This window comes from Bufo bufo, chromosome 2 (assembly GCF_905171765.1).
Source record: "Bufo bufo chromosome 2, aBufBuf1.1, whole genome shotgun sequence".
In the NCBI taxonomy this organism is placed as follows: Eukaryota; Metazoa; Chordata; class Amphibia; order Anura; family Bufonidae; genus Bufo; species Bufo bufo.
This window is the reverse complement of record NC_053390.1, coordinates 574,862,659-574,884,212: the sequence shown is the minus strand read 5'-3', so window position 1 is coordinate 574,884,212 and position 21,554 is coordinate 574,862,659. Positions and strand designations below refer to the sequence as shown.

At 44.6% G+C, this 21,554-nt stretch overlaps 1 protein-coding gene across 1 annotated transcript in view; it reads right to left on the bottom strand.

Moving 5' to 3' along the window:
* Positions 1–21,554, bottom strand: part of LOC120989843 (alcohol dehydrogenase 1-like) — a 134,625-nt gene that overhangs the window by 37,938 nt on the left and 75,133 nt on the right. Inside the window, exons 7-8 of the mRNA XM_040418199.1 lie at positions 18,939–19,074; positions 18,432–18,570 (exon numbers count right to left, since the gene is read on the bottom strand). Coding sequence (XP_040274133.1) covers positions 18,432–18,570; positions 18,939–19,074 — 275 coding nt within the window. The remainder of the gene's footprint in view (positions 1–18,431; positions 18,571–18,938; positions 19,075–21,554) is intronic.

Genomic DNA, 21,554 nt, shown 5'->3' with positions numbered 1-21,554 from the left:
TGCTGGCAGTGCAGTCGCTGCCTTACAATTTAGTTGAGTCTGCTGCCTTTAGGGAGATGATCGCCTGCGCTCAGCCACACTGGAAAATTCCTGACCGGCATTACTTCCCACAAAAGCCATCCCTGCTATTTACTCGCAAATGGCAGACAACATCGGCCACTCCCTGCATGCTATGGTGGACACCTGGAGCAGTGCGTATGGATAGGAGTAATACATGTCCTTCATGGCCCACTGGCTCAATATTTTTAGTGTCGAGGCAGCACCCCAGCAACCTGCCCAGGTCCTTTTAGCACTTCCACGCCTTTATCAGCCTGGCTTCCAAACCAGGCACTTATCCGCCTCCTCCACCTCCTATTACATGGACACCCTCTTGTCTCCAACAGCAGCAGGGCACAGCGTTGCCCCCCCCTCCTATCATATGTGTCAGGTTAAGCACTGCCATGCAGTGTTGGACTTGATCTGCCTTCGCAAGAGCAGCCACACTGGTGAGCGGTTGCTGAAGCACATCAGGCAGCAAACAGCACGCTGGCTGTCTCCCCGCCAGCTCCAAGTTGGCAAGGTCATGAGCGACAATAGTACCAACATAGTGGCCGCGCTGAACCTGGGCCGAATGACACCAGGGCCGAGTGACACATGCTCCCTGTATGGCACACATAATTAACCTTGTTGTCCAGCGCTTCTTGAAAAAGTTCACTGGCCTGTGCACAGTGCTAGCAAAGTCAAGAAAGCTGTGCAATCATTTCAGCCATTCCTACGCGGTACAAAACACTTTCCTGGACTTGCAGCATCAAAACAGTCTGCCATTACACCACATGATCGGCGATGTGCCCACTCGCTGGAATTCAACACATATGCACATGCTAGAAAGGCTCTATGAGCAGCGGAAAGCAGTTATTGACTTTGTCATGCACCAGCCAGAATTGTCAAGGATAGGGAGCATGTGTCATTTTGAGATCCAGCATTGAAAGCTGGTCCGAGATGCAAGTAACATGCTGAATCCCTTGGAAGAGGCTACAAAATTCATAAGCAGGGACAGCTGTGGCCTGAACGACATAATTTCCATTATATTTGTTTTAGAAAAAACATTGAAGCTCATGCAGCAGTGGATGATGGGTGAAGAAGGTCAACTGGTGCGCCTTGCTGTGCACCCTCTTGCTTTTGGGGAGCCCCAAGGAGAAAGTTCCATTGAGGAGCAGGAGGAGGATGAGGATTTGGAGCTTCAGCTAGAGGAGGGGGAGGAGGAAGAGACAGTGTTGGAGAAGCATGAGAATGATGATGATGATGACACTGGAAACGACACACAATCATTACAAAGGGAGACGAAGATGGATTTGCCTCAGTTTGCTGTGGCACATCAAGACATTTCTCCATCATGTTTATGATATTGAACTGGCTGCTGCTGTGGCTGCTTGTGGTAGAGGGGGCAGCAGGAGGTACCGATGTAGCAGAGCTAAATTGACTCTGATAACACATGGCACAGTGTTATCTTGGTTATCTTGTGACAAAAGACACTGAAATATATTAAAAAGTTAGTTATCTTTTTCTTGACAATTATTACTTTAAACATTAACCATCAAGCTTAGCTCGGCGGCATCTATAGGTAACTCTTGGGAGATGGAGAGGGGCCTCAGACATGTGGAAATCAGGCATCTGCTTGCAGAAAGCTCCGGCAAGCTAAATACACAGTGCTTTCTGTTAATAAAGTATTTTGGCCTCCTATCAGCAGGAGGAAAAATTCCCCCATTTTGATTTGATAGCCAGTGTCTACAGTAAAAGCATGGCTATTCAGTAATCACCAGACTGTTTAATGTGAACGGTTGTTTAATGTGAATGAAAGGAAGCATACAGCTTACAGTTCTGACCAAAGTGCCTGCGAAGCCAGTTCTTTACATCTCCTCCTCCCACTGAGATAAGGAGGTCTCGTCGTCGATATCATCGTCATTAGCATCCTCCTGCTCCACCACCACAACCTCCTCCTCCAGTGGCAGCTCCTAATTTATACTCCTCCTCCTTCTTCCATGGGTCCTTCTCCATGTGGGTCCAAAACAGCTATAGGACGGACAGAAAGATGTGTAAGCTGTTCTACTGCTTGTTGCATCAGTGTGAGTGTCTGTTCTAAGAAAAATATTAGGGTGAGGACTAATTCCTGCTAACCAATTTCGTGGCCAGGTGCATCGTGGCCAGGCCAATTTCGTGGTCTGGTGCATCACAAAATCATTCACTGATTTATGCTGCTTGTACAGATGCTCCAGCATTTGCAAAGTGGAATTCCAGCATACTAGAATGTCGCAGATCATGCAGTATAACTCCTGTGTACTGGTTTAAAAAGCATTGCATGACAAGGTTTATGATGTACACCATGCAGCGAGCATGTGCTATTTTCGTCTGGTTTAGCACAACCATGATGTTGTGGCTATTATCACTGACCATCTTACCCAGTTGGAACTGACAAGGAGGGAGCCAGCAGAATGTTTGCTGCTTGATGCACTTCAGCAACTGATCAGCGGCGTGGTTACTATCGCCCAGGTCGATCAGCTAACATGGCATGGCAACGCTTCACTTTACACATGTGAGAGGAGGGAGGGGGGATGAGAGTGATTCTCTGCCCTGCTGCTGTTGGGGAAGGGAAGGTGGATAAGTAGTTGATGTGGTAACCAGATGCACACATGCGTGGAGGTGTCAGTAGGTCCTGGCCTTGTGGTTGCTTTGATGCCATGCAGTGAAAAAAATATTGACCTAGTGGGTCATGAAAGACTCGTATTTTTCCTGCCCATAACAGCTGCTCCAGGTGTCCACCCTGGAGTGCATCTTGCTGCACAGCGAGAATTGCAAGGAGCAGCACACATTCTCTACTATGTGACAGTAGAAGTCATGGATACCTTTTGTACACTCCATCAGCTCCCTAAAGGCAGCAGACTTTATTAATTGGTAAGGTAGACTGCACTGCCGGTGGGAGTTAAGCCTGTGCACTAGTGGATTATTGGGCATGAGGACAGGGGTGCACCACCAATGAGGCGAGGCGAGACAATTGCCTCTTGCAGTAGGGGCAAGAGGGGGCAGCAGAATGGCCATGGGCAATGAATGCTTCCATTGTGGAAACACTCTACATATTCAACTGCAATCACTGTACTCAAGATAGCAATACAATTGAAGGCCGCGATGGGGCACGGAAGCAATGTCTCCCTGGCCCACTGTTTACTCTAATAGGCTTTAGTCCTAGTTCCTGTAGCCTATCAGAGGCCGGTATCATCATTATCGTACTGCCTGAGCCAGGCTGCATAGAGCTCATAGCACAGACTAGAAGAGGTCTGTGTCTTGCACTGCATCACTGAAAGCAGAATGGAGTTAAGTATTTGAGTTTATTATTCTTATTTGTCAGCATGCTGTGGGCCACAATGGGGTGGGGGGTCATTATTTTGTAACTGGAGAAAGCAGTATGGAGACATCCACTCTACTGGGGGCACTAAAAGGGGGGGTGGGTATTTTTTTTGTACTGATACACATTATAAGGGAGCATTTTTGTACTGGCACACATTCTAAGGTGGCCACTATGCGGACATTGTTCTCCAGGGGGCACTAAAATGGTTTATTTGTATGGGCACACGTTATAAGGGAGCAGTTTTTGTATTGGCACACGTTATAAGGGAGCATTTTTTGTATTGGCACACATTATAAGGGAGTATTTTTGTACTGGCACACATTGCAAGGTGGAATCATTTTGCTGGCGAACATTATAAGGGGGTATTTTTTGTACAGGCACACATTATAGGGGAAATTAGTACTACTGGGGGCATTATAACATCTGGGAGCAAAATGAGGGACATTGTTAGTATTGGGTGCACTGTTACCACATAGTGCACTCTGGCAGAGAATTATTACTATTTGTGGGACTTTTGGGAGGACTGTTACATTGGGAGGCACCCTGGCACAGTATCAGCTTGGCACAATTATTTTTGGAGGACACTATGTTTACGGCACTATAAGTTCAGGGACACTGAATTTGCTTGGCACAGTTATTTTTTAGGGCACTGTGTGCCAAAAACTATTGAAGGGGAACTATCTGTGTGATAATAGTATTTTTAGGGGGATTGTATGTTTCTGCAGTATAGTATTGGGAAGCACAGTGGGCACAGTATTACCCTGTATGATTTGTAGCTCTGTATGTAATGTTTTCCAAGTATGTCTTTAACAGTAGGGCTGGAGGGAAGAGATTAGGATTAAGAAATTGGTATTGGGGGCGCCGTTTCAGTTTTTGCTTCAGGCAGCAGAAAAGCTAGGTGTACCCCTACATTTAGAGTTGTTTTCTGGCCACACATTCCATTATCAAAGGATGACGAGGAACTGAAGGAGGAAAAGGAGTGTTAGCGGGAGAAGCAGTAAGTGAAGATGAGAATGATAAGTACAATGTACTGTATGTGGATGCAGCCCGGCTTCCACAATGGACACCAGGAGAAGGAGGACATTCTTGTTTTGCTAGCTATTGGCTACTTCTATTTTCCCACAGAAACTGTTGATGCCGTATCATGTACTGTGATAAAGTACCTATGATATCACCCCCTCCTCAGCACCCCAATCTAGCTCCCAGATCCAGTACAAAACACAATCATCATTATAGTCCTCACCCTCCCCTCCACTTTTCTCATACTGTGATATGTCATTGTGAGCTTGTTGCCCCCCCTTCCTATTCCCTGCTCTGTATTTGCCCCAATACCACTGTCACTAACACTGCCCCTACCGCCACTACTGTGGCCATGACTGCCATTACTACCACCACTAACATAGCTATGCATGGAGTGGATGAAACTAGCAGTGGGTTTATTGCTTAGCTGTTCTAGTCCTATGCGCTGTGTTCGGACTAATGGAGTGCCAAGTCATGTCAGGTTCTGATCCTGGTATCGGTCTCGGTAGTCTATTTAAACTCCTTGCTGGCCAGATACCATTGCCAGTTTCACTCCCTACCTGTGCTCCCAGTTATGTTCTGTGTTTGTTTGGATTTCTTAGTGGATTGACCTAGCCTTGCCTTTGACCACTCTCTGTCTTGTGATATGCTACTGTGTTTCCCGTCTAGTTCTAACTTTGGCTTGGCTATTATGACTACCCTCTGTCATCTGATTTGGTACTGCATTGTCCGCCCGGGTCCGACCCATCTTTGTGTAGTTTCTTCTTTGTGTGATTTTCCTAGTAGCTAGCAGAGTAGGGAACGTCGACCAGTTGCCAACTTGCTGCCTAGGGCCTGTGTGTTTGTCCTGCACCTAACAGAGTAGGGAAAGTCGACCAGTTGAAGATTTGCTGCCTAGGGCTTGCACTGAAAGTAGGCTGGGAAAGCGGGCTGGGTTACAATTTGGGCTCACTGTATTTGCATTCCTACCTACTGTGCTAACATGTAATGTCCCTCCTTATCATCTATTCTCTCCTTGAAATCTTCTTATGCTGTCCATACCTAGGAGCTTCAGTCTGCAGAGGCAGAGCCACAGCACAGCTTCCTGCCAGGACAGACATAGACAGCAGAATGACATTCTGCTCATTCTACACAGGTACCTCCTTGCCTACTTCCCCCCTGATTGGCTGATCTAGGCTGTCTGTCAGTCTCTGAGTCAATCAGGGAAAGCCCCCCAATTCCAGTGTCATGTGATCATCATTCTTCTTTATTCTTCTTCCTCCCTTTATTTTCTCATCCAATTTTCACAGCAAAATGTTAGTGCGGAGCAGTGCATATTTTCATAGGATAATAGAAGAGACAAACACATACATGCATAGAAAAAGCGAGACTCACACAGACTCACATTGCAGCTGCGGCCCTATAAGTGATGCCACTGGCACCTCCACTTCCTGGTGGACTGACATTTCTGCTTTACACAAAATGGAGGAGTGTACATGCAGGTAGGATCGCACAGTAAGTATTGTCTTGTCCCTGCAGAGCACTCACTCACTTTTGAAAAAGGTCCAATGTGATCAATGAGTGCTGGCAATCAAATATACACTCACCTAAAGAATTATTAGGAACACCATACTAATACGGTGTTGGACCTCCTTTTGCCTTCAGAACTGCCTTAATTCTACGTGGCATTGATTCAAAAAGGTGCTGATAGCATTCTTTAGTATTGTTGGCCCATATTGATAGGATAGCATCTTGCAGTTGATGGAGATTTGAGGGATGCACATCCAGGGCATGAAGCTCCCGTTCCACCACATCCCAAAGATGCTCTATTGGGTTGAGATCTGGTGACTGTGGGGGCCATTTTAGTACAGTGAACTCATTGTCATGTTCAAGAAACCAATTTGAAATGATTCGAGCTTTGTGACATGGTGCATTATCCTGCTGGAAGTAGCCATCAGAGGATGGATACATGTTCTCATTCTGTTTACGCCAAATTCAGACTCTACCATTTGAATGTCTCAACAGAAATTGAGACTCATCAGACCAGGCAACATTTTCCCAGTCTTCAACAGTCCAATTTTGGTGAGCTCGTGCAAATTGTAGCCTCTTTTTCCTATTTGTAGTGGAGATGAGTGGTACCCGGTGGGGTCTTCTGCTGCTGCAGCCCATCCGCCTCAAGGTTGTGCGTGTTGTGGCTTCACAAATGCTTTGCTGCATACCTCGGTTGTAACGAGTGGTTATTTCAGTCAACGTTGCTCTTCTATCAGCTTGAATCAGTCGGCCCATTCTCCTCTGACCTCTAGCATCCACAAGGCATTTTTGCCCACAGGACTGCCGCATACTGGATGTTTTTCCCTTTTCACACCATTCTTTGTAAACCCTAGAAATGGTTGTGCGTGAAAATCCCAGTAACTGAGCAGATTGTGAAATACTCAGACCGGCCCGTCTGGCACCAACAACCATGCCACGCTCAAAATTGCTTAAATCACCTTTCTTTCCCATTCTGACATTCAGTTTGGAGTTCAGGAGATTGTCTTGACCAGGAGCACCCCCCTAAATGCATTGAAGCAACTGCCATGTGATTGGTTGACTAGATAATTGCATTAATGAGAAATAGAACAGGTGTTCCTAATAATTATTTAGGTGACTGTACGTCATAGGTCATTAGCAATATCATGAATTTCTGTTTCAATGCATAATTTGCTTGAACATACTTCCTCCAATGATTCATATTGGTGGCACAGTGGCATGAGAAGCTCTGTCAATTAAAGGGGAGGAAGAGTGTATTGAGCAATAAGAGGAGTGGTAATGTCTGCTCTCTGTGCTCCAACTGCCTAGTTTGAATAAAATAAAAGTACACATTTCCCAGCAGCTGTTTAAGACACAACCAAAATAAATATATTGTTTTACTCAGCATGATCAACCCAACCAGGCAGTATACATGGTTTATTAGGGTTAATCATGAAAACAGAGGCTCTTTGAAAAAAAAAACTAAACATATTTGATCTCCACCAATTCCACTGCCACAAATACATGTGGCAGTGACAGAGTCCCTGAGTTCCAGGAAAGTGAAGAACCGATGGTTTTTGTTTTCACAAAAACAATGAAAATTTTGTTTCCTCTTTTGTGATCAGCAGCAGCACATTTTGACCCTGATGTGTCATTATTCTGTCACCGATGTACGTTAGAGAAGTCTCTACTGTGAGTGGCAGTCTCTTGTACAAGCAATATAAGGTAGTGAACTTGCTCTAATAATTTCCCTAGCAACACAGTTACATATAGAATTCCAGTTATGGAGATGCAATGGATAAGCCTTTAGGTAAATTATCAAATTTACCTTGAGAAATTATGGTATAGGTCAAAGGAATTCCTTTCTCCAGCTCTGTGATGCATGTCTGATAAACAGCAAAAGACTGAGGAGAAGTAAGAAGGTGCAGGCTCTGAAAACTGTAATTACCTCTCCTGTTTAGAGTAGAAATAATTACTGTGGCTGTAGGTGGCAGCATTGTACAGCCTGCTTCCTTCTGCAGGCACTGAAGAGACACAGGAATTGAGCCCCATGGTATATCCTGTGCTGCTGGCAAGTAAGAAGACATAGAAGGTAGAGGAAAATGTGCCACAGCTGCCCATCTCTCCCTAAAACCAGAAGTGGATGCTTTCAGTAAGTAACAATGGGAGGTTAGAGTTCCTCTGAAGCTACTGGCTGTCTATATTAACTGCAGGCAGCAGATTCAGTGGAATAATGTTTTGATATGTGTTCTTCTACTCCCTTTAAGAGCCCCTGAAACTCAGTGTCTCCTCGCTTAACCCCAGAACTGATTTCCCTTTTCAGTAGACTATTATACTAGACTATGGACTGACTACTGCAGCGTTTATGCTACATTTTGGGCTGACTGACTGCAGCATTTATACTTGACTATGGACTAACCACAGTGTTTTGCAATAGTCTATGGACTGGCCATCAAGTTGGACAAAGAGCAACTATGGCAGGTGGATGTTAGAGGAGTGTGTCATCAGCAGTCAGGCATGTACCTCAGAGACACTCTCATTCCCCCAGCTATGTAACTACAAAGGTACCCAACAGATTTTTGACCAGGGCCCTCTACTATGTTTAATCCAGTCCTGCCTGGCACCAGAAGTCCATGGGGTCAAGGCTCGTGGTATGTGCTAGAGAAAGTGCATAGTCAAGGTATCACTGAACCTGGCTGTTCAGACGGTGCATATTTGTTTGCTATTTTAAGACTGGTTGATACACTGTATTAACTACTGCTGCGGCTGCTTCTACTACTTGTTGTAGCATAAGCGCTGGTAGAAGTGGCAAAATGGTGACTCAGAGGGAGGCAGAGAGGGGTCTCCTGGTCAGACAAATGGACGGCAAGCGAGTGCTCTGAAAAGTTGTGCCAAGCAGGTTTCAGAGCATAACCTTATAATGCAATAATTTTGCCTACCATTCCTTTCTCTGCCACGTTAGAGTACAAGACATGGAAGACATTTTGAGAAATAATGTCAGCTAGGCGTTCTTCATTGATCATTTGCCTAAATACAGGGGAATCTACTAAGTGGTGTGGCAGCGACAGCATTGCCAAGAAGTTCGCCAGGTGTGAGTTCAGTGGACATACAAGCAGATTGCTGAATGACTAGTGTTGCTCCCTGCCACAAATTATATTGTTATCGATGACTAACATTTAAACAGAGGATGAGGAGTAATAGATAAAGAAGAAGCAGTAGGTAAATATGTTGATAATTATAACAACAATGAAACTGTTTTGCTTGTTGATGTGGCCTGTCATTCTTCTGCTTGTTGATGTGACCTGTCTACTAGAATGATGATGAGAAGGAGGACAGCCTTGTTCACATTGCTGGCCAGTGTGATTTTTCCACGTGAGCATGCGATGCCTCCTTATATGCTGAAAGTCAGCCTTTGTTCCTACATTTGTGCCTAAACAGTCACATCTGATTTTTCGGCTGTGGGGCATGCACACTGCAATAGTTTTGATGGCTAGCAATGTTTTGAAAATTCCCCACATGGAAGGTGATGCACAGAGCCACCATCAGCTTGTCCTAGATCTTATGGCTTTTGAGCAATGTTGTGAAAAATTCCTAAATGTAAGATGATGCACAGAGCCACCATCAGCTTGCCCTAGGTCTAATGGCTTTTGAGCAGCAATGCAATGGGAAAGAGTTCACTACAATGTAAAGTAAATCTAATTTAGGAAAATATGTTAGCTGGTACAGATGTCCATGCTAAATTGTATTTCTTTAATAAAATGTTTAACAATTTTTTAGAAAAAAAAAAATGGGCAGTTGGACTAAATCCATTATAATATCGGCTTTCACTTTGGACAAAAATCCCCAAACAGCAGATAAAGCAGAGCAGACAACATTAGACTTAAAGGCTATGTACACCTTTGGGGACAATTTAATTTATTATTGCATTGTACTTATTTTGAGCTAAAAATCACTTTTTTAATATGTCTTTATTATAACTATGGAATCCTTTTTTGTGTACAGAAGAGATTACACTTTTTGTTATAAATAGGGTTCGTACCGAACTTTAGGATTTTTGGACCCCGGACCCGAACCCGAACCCGAACTTTTCAGTAAAAGTTTGTGTTCGGGGTTAGGCGAGTTAATGACGCTTTTTGAAAGGCTGCCGAGCAGCCAATCAACAAGCGTTTAACTTGTGTGCCCTTAGAAGCCATCACAGCCACGCCTATTAATGGCATGGAGGTGATTGGCCAGTGCAGCATGTAACCCAAGCTCTATATAAGCTGGAGTCACGTAGCGCTGCACGTCACTCTGCTCTGATTAGTGTAGGGATAGGATGATGCTGCTGTGAGGGAGAGAATAGTACTGAATCTTTAATCTAAAGTGCTTGTTAACTCAGCAATCTACCTTGATTTTGTTTTGTGCACAATCTTTTTACCCTGCCCTGACCCCAGTAACAAAGAAAAATAACTTTTATCCATCTGTTAGGTGGGCGGCAGTGGCCATTTTATGCAAGTTCTGTGCACCAGTACAGCATATGTGCATTTGTGACAGTCAAATAGAAGCTTGAAATACTGCAATTATATTCTGGGTATGAAAAAATCACCCATTTTTGGCAATACCATCCATCTGTGGCCTTTGCAGCATTTGTCTGTGTGCAATTTAAGCTTGAAATACATCAATAATTTTCTGAGTTTTAAAAAACACAATTTTTGGGCAAAATTCTAAATTCTACAGCCCTTGCTACATCTGTCAGTGTGAAATACAAGTGTTAAATACTGCTGTCATATTCTGTTATTTAAAAAAAACACCCATTTAGGGCAAAATCCTAATTTTGAGGCGTTTGCTGAATCTGTCATTGTTACATACAAGCTTTGAAATACTGCTATAATTTTATGGGTTTAAAAAAGCATCCCTTTATGACAATACCCTCCATCTGGGGCCTGTGCAGCATTAGTCGGTGTGAAATTTAAGCTTGAAATACAGCAATAATTTTCTTGGTTTTAAAAAACATGCTTTTTGGGCAAAATACTATATTTAACAGCCCTTACTGCATCTGTCAGTGTGAAATACAAGCATTATATACTACTGTCATATTCTGTTATAAAAAAAAACACCCATTTTGGGCAATACCCTACATCTGGGGCCTATGCTGCATTTGTTAGTCTGACATACAAGATAGAAATACTGCAATAATATTCTGGGTTTAAAAAAACACCCATTTTTGGCAAAATACTAAATTTGCGGCCTTGGCTGCATCTGTCAGTGTGAGATACAAGCTTGAAATACTGCAATAATATTCTGGGCTTAAAAAAAACACCCATTTTTGGCAATACCCTACATCTGGTGCCTTTGCAGCATTTGTCAGTGTGAAAGACAAGCTTGAAATACTTCAATATTTTTCTGGGTTTAAAAAAAAACACCCATTTTGGGCAATACCCTACATCTGAGGCCTATGCTGCATTTGTTAGTGTGACATACAAGCTAGAAATATTGCAATAATATTCTAGGTTAAAAAAAACACCCATTTTGGGCAAAATACTAAATTTGCAGCCTTTGCTGCATCTGTAAGTGTGAAATACAAGCGTTAGATATTGGTGTTCTATTCTGTTATTAAAAAAATACCCCTTTTTGGCCAAATACTAAATTTGCGGCCTTGGCTGCATCTGTCAGTGTGAAATACACGAGTTAGATACTGCTGTTCTATTCTGTTATAAAAAAAAACACCCATTTTGGGCAAGATCCAAAATTTGCGGAGACTGAGGAGAGCGTTTGAATAAAGGAAGTGGCCACGGTCGTGGTACTGCTGGTGGAGCTCCTGTTGCAGGGAGAGGACGTGGTCGATCTGTGCCAGCTACACGCACAAGTGAAACACCTTCCTCAGGGGAGAGTAGGCGACAGAACCTTCAGCGTTATTTGGTCGGGCCTAATGCGGCTCTACGAATGGTGAGGCCAGAACAAGTACAGGCGATAGTAGATTGGGTTGCTGACAGTGCCTCCAGTTCATTCACATTGTCTCCCACCCAGTCTCCTGCTGAAATATCAGAGTTAGTAACTGCAGCTGATGTCCATCAGTCTTTCACCTCACCCCCTTACAAATCAGCCAAGCAGTCTGAGCCCCAAGTCATGCAGCAGTCTTTTCTGCTTTTTGATGACTCTGCTAGCAGGGTTTCCCAGGGCCATCCACATAGCCCTGCCCCAGAAGTGGAAGAGATTGATTGCACCGATGCCCAACCACTTATGTTTAAAGATGAGTACATGGGAGGAACACCGCAGCACCTCTCGGATGATGACGAAACACAGGTGCCAACTGCTGTGGCTTTCGAAAGTGTGCAGACCGACAAGGAGGGCAGGGGTGAAGACTGGGTGAAAGATGATGTGGAGGACGATGAGGTCCTCGGCCCCACATGGAATCAAAGTCATGCGAGTGACCTGTGTAGTTCGGAGGAAGAGGCGGTGGTCGCACAGAGCCACCAACACAGCAGAAGAGGGAGCAGGGTGCAAAAGCGGAGCGGCTGTCCCCTAGACAGAACGCGTGCTGCTGCCCAATGCAGCAAGGGACCGAGCACACCAATGCCTGCTCCAAGGAGTTTCCAGACAATGTGCTGACGACAAGACACGAGTAGTTTGCACGCTGTGCAATCAGATCCTGAAGCGAGGCATAAACGTTCTAAACCTGAGCACAACCTGCATGACCAGGCATCTAACTGCAAAGCACGAGCTGCAGTGGAGTAGACACCTCAAAAACCAAGAAAGGTCTCTGGCTCCTCCTGCTTCCTCTTCTGCTGCAGTCTCGGCCTCTTCATCCACCTCTGGAGTGACAGTGGCACCTGCCCCCCTGCAAACAGAGGATCTTCCAGCAACACTACCACCTGGGTCACCAAGCATCTCCACAATGTCCCACGGAAGCGTTCAGCTCTTCATCTCCCAAACACTGGAGCGAAAGAGGAAGTACCCCCCTACACACCCGCGATCCCTGGCCCTAAATGCCAGCATTTCAAAATTACTGGCTTTTGAAATGCTGTCATTCCGTCTGGTGGAGACGTAGAGTTTTAAAAGCCTTATGGCAGTGGCTGTCCCACAGTACGTTGTGCCCAGCCGCCACTACTTTTCCAGGTGAGCCATCGTTCCCTGCACAACCAAGTCGGGGACAAAATCAGGTGTGCACTGTGCAACGCCATCTGTGGCAAGGTCCACCTAACTTCGGATACGTGGACCAGTAAGCACGGTGAGGGACGTTATATCTCCATAACAACACACTGGGTAAATGCAGTGGCGGCTGGGCCTGAGGCGGATAGCAGTTTGGCGCATGTCCTTCCACCACAGAGGATTGCAGGGTGCTTCAGTTTGCCTCCTGTTGCTTCCTCCTCCTACTCCGCTTCCTCGTCCTCTACTGGCTTCTCATCCGGTCAGCGTAACACCTTCACCACCAACTTCAGCACAGCCAGGTATCAACGACAGCAGGCAGCTTTAAAACGTATCTGTTTGGGGGACAAACCCCACACTGCGCAGGAGCTGTGGGCGGGCCTTGAACAACAGACCGATGAGTGGTTGGTGCCAGTGAGCCTCAAGCCCGGCCTGGTGGTGTGTGATAATGGGTGAAATCCTGTAGCAGCTCAGGGACTAGCCGGTTTGACGCACATCCCTTGCCTGGCGCATGTGCTGAATTTGGTGGTGCAGAGGTTCCTAAAAAATTACCCAGATATGTCAGAGCTGCTGCAGAAAGTGCGGGCCATCTGTGCACGCTTTCGGCGTTCTCACCCTGCTGCTGCTCGCCTGTCAGCGCTGCAGCGTAACTTCGGCCATCCCGCTCACCTCCTCATATGCAACGTGCCCACAAGGTGGAACTCCACCTTGCACATGCTGACCAGACTGTGCGAGCAGCAGCAGGCGATAATGGAGTTTCAGCTGCAGCACGCACGGGTGAGTCGCTCTGCAGAACAGCACCACTTCACCACCAATGACTGGGCCTCCATGCAAGACCTGTGTTCCTTGTTGCGCTGTTTCGAGTACTCCACCAACATGGCCAGTGCCGATAACGCCGTTCTCAGCGTTACTATCTCACGTCTATGCCTCCTTGAAAAAACGCTTCTGGTGATGATGGAAGAGGATGTGGCACAGGAGGAGGGATCATTTTATAGGGTTTCCGGCCAGTCTTTCACAAGTGGTTCCAAGGGTGGGTTCCTGCACCCACAAATGCCAGGTACATAATTGTCCAGCCAGTGCACAGTTCTGGAGGATGATGAGGTGGAGGATGAGGAGGAAGAGGAGATGGAGGAGGAGGAACTGTGTTCACAGCAGGGTGGCACCCAAACCAGCTCATGGCCATCATTGGTGCATGGCTGGGGGGATACAGAGGACACAGACGATACACCTCCCACAGAGGACAGCTTGTCGTGTCCTCAGGGCAGCCTGGCACACATGAGCGATTACACGCTGCAGTGTCTCCGCAACGACTGCCGAGTTGCCTGATTTCTGGGTGGCCACGCTGCTGGATCCCCATTACAAGGACAACGTACTGTCCTTAATTCACTGGAGCGTGATCGTAAGATGCGCGAGTACAAGCACACGCTGGTAGAAGTGCTGCTGGTGGCATTCCCACCTGACAGCGGGCCACAGTGGAAGCATAAGGCAAAGGCAGAGGAAGAGGTCTCTAACGCAGCTGGGGCACCACCAGCAGCTCAGAAGGCAGCGTTAGGCTACTTTCACACTAGCGTTCGGGTGTCCGCTCGTGCGCACCGTTTGAAGGGGCTCACGAGCGGCCCCGAACGCATCCGTCTGGCCCCAATGCATTCTCAGTGGAGGCAGATCCACTGAGAATGCATCCGCCTGCCAGCGTTCAGCCTCCGCTCCGCTCAGTGAGCGGACACCTGAACGCTGCTTGCAGCGTTCGGGTGTCCGCCTGGCCGTGCGGAGGCGAGCGGATCCGTCCAGACTTATAATGGAAGTCAATGGGGACGGATCCGCTTGAAGATGACACAATATGGCTCAATCTTCAAGCGGATCCGTTCTCCATTGACTTTCAATGTAAAGTCTGAACGGATCCGCTCAGACAACTTTCACACTTAGAAAATTTTCTAAGTTTTAATGCAGACGCATCCGTTCTGAACGTATGCGAACGTCTGCATTATCGGAGCGGATCCGTCTGATGAAACATCAGACGGATCCGCTCCGAACGCTAGTGTGAAAGTAGCCTTAGCATGGCCGAAATGTGAAAAATCTTTGTCAGCACGCCACAACAACCAGCACCACCAGCTGATATGGAACGTCTTAGCAGGAGGCAGCATTTCACCAACATGGTGGAGCAGTATGTGGGCACACGCCTACACGTACTGAATGACGGGTCTGCCCCCTTCAACTTCTGGGTCTCCAATTTGGGCACATCGCCTAAGCTCGCCCTTTACCCCTTGGAGGTGCTGGGCTGGCCTGCCCTGCAGTCAATGTATTATCTGAACGTGTGTGTGTATTATCTGAACGTGTCTGTGATAACGCCCCACGGCAGGGGGCGTTATCACAAAGCGCAGCCGCCTGTCCACAGCCAATGTGGAAAAGCTCACGTTCATTAAAATGAACTAGGCATGGATCCACAGGACTTGTCCGTACCTTGTGCAGAATAGACATGTTTACTAGCCTTACCCAGCCATTGTTATACTACAGCGCAATTTTTCATTGTTGTATTTTTGATATTTCCCACTCTTTTGGGGTGTACCCTAATTTAAAAAAATAAAGTAAATAAAAATTAAAACCAAAAACTACTTTGTCCTCCTCCACCGCTGCTTCCACCTACACCGCTACGTCCACCGCCTCCTCAACCTCCTACTCCATATGGACCTCCACCTCCTAAATCAAGATTATTTTTTTAAATTTGTACGTATTTTATTTTATGTCATTTCACTAATTTGTCTGTTACATTGTCGGTTGACATTCACCAATTTTTGGCTATGATATACCCCTGCTCTACCTAGTAGACAGGTTAATAAATTTCACATATTTTTCTGTTACATTGTTGGGTGATATTCACCAATTTTTGGCTGTAATATACCCATGCTCTACCTAGTAGACAGGTTAATAAATTTCTAAAAAATTTCTGTTACATTGTCGGGTGACATTCACCAATTTTTGGCTGTAATATACCCCTGCTCTATCTAGTAGACAGGTTAATAAATTTCACACATTTTTCTGTTACATTGTCAGGTGACATTCACCAATTTTTGGCTGTGATATACCCCTGCTTTACCTTCCCTGAGTTAGCTTTTATGCTTCACGCATCCTTTTATGTAACCTATCTTGCATTTAACTCTGCTCTACCTAGTAGACAGGTTTATAAATTTCACAAATTTTTCTGTTACATTGTCAGGTGACATTCACCAATTTTTGGCTGTGATATTCCCCTGCTTTACCTTCCCTGAGTTAGCTTTTATGCTTCACGCATCCTTTTATGTAACCTATCTTGCATTTAACTCTGCTCTACCTAGTAGACAGGTTAATAAATTTCACAAATTTTTCTGTTACATTGTCGGTTGACATTTACCAATTTTTGGCTTTGATATACCCCTGCTCTACCTAGTAGCCAGGTTAATAAATGTCACTAATTTTTCTGTTACATTCTTGGGTGACATTTTACCATTTTTGCCGTAAATAATTTTAAAAAATCATCTGTTCCATTGGGGGTTGACATTAACCCATTGTTGGTGATGAAAAACCCCTGATCCTTCTGCTTTAATAACTTGTCCCACATTTCAGCTTGATCACACTGCAGCCATTGATCTCCCTTGGATGTGGTCTCCCTTTCTCACGCTCCCTCTCTGGCGTGGAACCCTGATTCGCCGCTAACCGTGATCAACATGGTAGGCGCAGAAAAGAACATCGAAAGTTGATAGAGCAGATATCCAATTGGATTGTGGACATCAATGGGACGTGCAACATTGTGGAGCAGTATGTGTGCACACGCCTACACGTACTGACTGATGGGTCTACAAATTGGGCATATGGCCTGAGCTTGCCCTTTATGCCTTGGAGGTGCTGGCCTGCCCCGCAGCCAGTGTATTGTTTGAACGTGTGTTTAGCACAGCTGGAGGGGGTTATAACAGGATATATTTCCCAATGTTTTGGGGTGTACCCTAATTTAAACAATAAAAAATAAAACCAAAAAGCAGTGTAGGCTACCTCCTCATCCTCCACCGCTGCTTCCACCTACACCGCCACATCCACTGCCTCCTACTCCATATGGACCTCGTCCTCCAAGATCAAGATTATTATTTTTTATTTTTACGTATTTTATGTTATTTTAAGTCATTTCCCTATCCACATTTGTTTGCAGAGCACTTGCCATGCTTTTAACCACATTTTGATGCCATTTGTAGCCCTCTAGCCCTTTCCATGACTTTCTTTACAGCCGTTTTAGTACTCAAAGTTTGGGTCCCCATTGATCTTCAATCGGGTTCGGGTTCAAGTTCTGGACAAGTTCGGGTCCCGAACGCAAACTTTTTTGTGACGTTCGACCGAACCCGTGGAACCCGAACATCCAGGTGTCCGCTCAACTCTATTTAAAAGTTCAGTTTTCCATATGTTTATCTTGTGTTATATGAATATAACAGGTCATTGTGGGTTTTAAGTATCAAAATTTGACGTGCTCTGCTAAAAATACCTTTCATTTCATAAATAGGTAATAGGCTAGAATTGCCCTGGTGAAAGTCGTTTACACAGACTAATACCGTGTTAATTAACTTCACAGAAAAACAAAAACAAAAAATAAATAGAGATTTTTTTCTCCTATCAAGGGCCTGGATTACAATGTCAAATGTATAGGCATTGCTGGTACAGGTGTGTAGGTCACTGATGTAAAAGGGATCAATATGTCCCGAGATACAACCCTATGGCTAACTCAGCCCAGGGACACCTCCTGATGGTGGGGGTGCCCTGTCCTCGTACCTAGACCTATTATACCCCTAGAACAACCCTATATCCCATATTGTAGGTTGGACTAACAGATTAGTCTCTAACGATACCTATACAGGATACTAAATAAGTATATAGAAATACACAAATCCCAACGCGTTTCTACCGCAACAACGGCTCATCAGGGGGTAGTAATCAAGATGTGTAACATAAATCATAGATAAAGATCAAAGAAAAAGAAGATGATACTTAGCTCCCATAAGATTATGGTCCAGTCACAAGTGTCCACATCAGAGTGATGTTTACCTGAAGGTCACAGTATGGAATAAACATCACCCACAGTATACTTCTCACAATTAAATATATCCATCTTAAACATGTGGTTACTTACTAATAAGGACTTTGACCGAGCGTACGCCGTCTGATGAGGGAGCTAACATGGCTGCATTTAGTTTGGGTGCTCTGCTTATTTAAAGCCTGGCGCCTTAGATACCTGTCCGGCGTCATTTCCGGTCCTGTGACGGTCAGGCAGACGTCACATCCGGAGTTTGGAACGCACAAAGAACATCACATCCGGAGTTTGGATTTGTGGGTTTTAAGACTGTGGTAGTTCTATTTTAATTTTTTATTTTTATTTGAAGAGCGCTTGAGAAACATCTTAACATACCTTTCGCCTTTATGCAACAGTTCAAAACCTTTATTTATTTCATTAAATGGCAATTTGTGAGATAATAAACCATCCACTTTGAACTTCTCAGCCATCAGATCTATTACTAGTTGAGGAACACTTTCCTTGCTCTTAAATCCTAAACAAAAATAATGGATGATAAAAATAATTAGTATTGTGCTATATTTAATTAGTATTTTAGTGGATTTGTAGTAGTTTTGCATAGTATAAGACTACATTCACACAGCCGTATCCATTTTGCGGTCTGCAAATCATGAATCCACAAAATGAGGATATCGGCCTTGTGCATCCCACACTTTTTGTGGGCCCCATTGTGAAAATGTCTAATCTTGTCCACAAAACGGACAAGAATAGAACATGCTCTATAATTTGTGGCATGGATGCAGACAGAACATGAATCGGACGCAGACCGAAAATATGGTTGTGTGAATGAGGCCTAATAAAATATGATTTGAGGACACTAAATGTGTGGTTTTTTTTACAAACCTCCAAATAGGCCTCCTTTCAATGTTCGTCCAGTGAGGAGCAACCTTGGTGTAAATGAGATTGTTGATAGTGAAGGAGACACTCCAACAATAACAGCAGTGCCACAACTTACGTGGCTTGAGAGTAATGCAGAAACCTGTGTAAAAAAAAAACACATGGAAAGCGTTGACAAAAAACATAAAGATTTATTTTCACAGGAGGCTGATTTTTTGCAGAAATTTCTCCCCCTATTTTGACACATTTATTTGGTTAGGGTTCCCAGGAATTTGTGCACTTGCTGAAGAAACACTTATTTATTAGCAAAGGGCAAGTCACTTGTTGCCCTCTAGTGGAAAAGTATTGTGTTTACATGCTCCACCATGATCCTGAGTAATATAATTCTAATAAGAGCAGGGCTGGCTGAGACTGAAAATCATCCCTGGCACACAATCTACACCCCTGCCTCCATGCAATAATGTGCATCCACCTCCCAAATCGCCAAACACACCGATGCACACTGCAGCAAATTTAACTTTCCTTGTTCACTCCCCTCACCAGTCCCTTAAAACGCCTAGAGTAACATGCTTTAATCATAAAGAAGATACACTAGGTAATTACTGCACCAGGCAGACCTATTGTATCCAGCATAGGACTCCTTACATCCAGTCCAGGATAGGCATAGGACATAAAGCGCACCCTCCAGGTTTTGAATTCTATCTCCTGGAAACCTTAATATATTATTGGCACTTTAGACATACTGTCCCTGTATATAGTTATATAGAATATACAAGGCTGTGAGGCGTGAAGGCAACAAATTAGCAATAGAACAAATAGGTTTTATAAAGGACTGCATCTTTTCATTTTAAGTCATAATTAAATCAGAATGATTTCTACATACAGACATTGGGGACCAGGTTCGCACCGTGTTATGCAAATTTGTACTTTGGTAGATGGAAGGAGCTTATCATCTAGTCCACGGGCTGGCTGCGTGTGAACCTGGTCCTCTGGAAAAGATTTATAGATCACATTTTTTATTTGGGATGGGGAAGAAAGTTCACTAAAAGATTTCATAAATCAAATGAATACAAATAAGCTGTATATACATTTTACACCGACATTTGGTAAACATCAAGTGATTTTTTTTAGATTTAACTATGTCAATAGAGAAAAACACAATTGTAGTTAAGACATACAGTTGCAAGAAAAAGTATGTGAACCTTTTGGAATGATATGGATTTCTGCACAAATTGGTCATAAAATGTGATCTGATCTTCATCTAAGTCACAACAATAGACAATCACAGTCTGCTTAAACTAATAACACACAAAGAATTAAATGTTACCATGTTGGTGGGGGGCATCATGGTTTGGGGCTGCTTTGCGGCATCAGGGCCTGGACAGATTGCTATCATCGAATGAAAAATGAATTCCCAAGTTTATCAAGACATTTTTCAGGAGAACTTAAGGCCATCTGTCCACCAGCTGAAGCTCAACAGAAGATGGGTGTTGCAACAGGACAACGACCCAAAGCATAGAAGTAAATCAACAACAGAATGGCTTAAACAGAAGAAAATACGCCTTCTGGAGTGGCCCAGTCAAAGTCCTGACCTCAACCCGTTTGAGATGCTGTGGCATGACCTCAAGAAAGCGATTCACACCAGACATCCCAAGAATATTGCTGAACTGAAACAGTTCTGTAAAGAGGAATGGTCAAGAATCACTCCTGACCGTTGTGCACGTCTGATCTGCAACTACAGGAAACATTTGGTTGAAGTTATTGCTGCCAAAGGAGGTTCAACCAGTTAATAAATCCAAGGGTTCACATACTTTTCCACCTGCACTGTGAATGTTTACATGGTGTGTTCAATAAAAACATGGAGAAGAATGGAGAAGATGAGAAAACAGAATGTCAGAGAAGACATCACTGGATGTAAGAGAAGGGCTGGCTTGCTGCTGTGGCCTCCGTCTCTCATCTCAGCCTCCTCCTCTATATCTTAAAGGGCATCTGTCAGCAGATTTGGAACTATGAAACTGGCTGACCTGTTGTATGTGCGCTTAGTAGCTGAAGGCATCTGTGTTGGTCCTATGTTCTGTGGGGTTTCACTCTGGTAGAATTAGCAGACGCAGAATAGAGGCAACAACAAGTTCTTTGGATCAAACAGTTCAGTATTTTATTCACACTTTAGGCAAGTGACAAAACAAGCAGTCATATTCAAACAAAAAGTCACCTTGCGGTGTTGGTGGTAATTCACACCATGCGGCAATTCTGCCTCAAAGAGTCCTTGAGCATAGCAGCACCAACCTGTTTTTATGCGAAACAGGTAGCAAGCCTTCATCCAGACACAAGGCTCCCAGATCCCAACACAGAGACATGGCTTCTGAGCCCAGCTGCCTATTTAAAGACAGCCTGGTGCTTCCAAATCCCAGAACGGCACTTAAAATCAGGTCCGGTATTTGACCTCACTTGGCTGTAAATCAGCCCAGAAGCACATGTTATCCTAGACCAAAACTCTCACTGTGTCACAGTTCATATGTGCCTGCCTTGCTGAAAAAACTGAGGTTTTTTTTAATACACAAATGAGCTTCCAGGAGCAATGGGGATGTAGCCATTACACCTAGAGGCTCTGCTCTCTCTGCA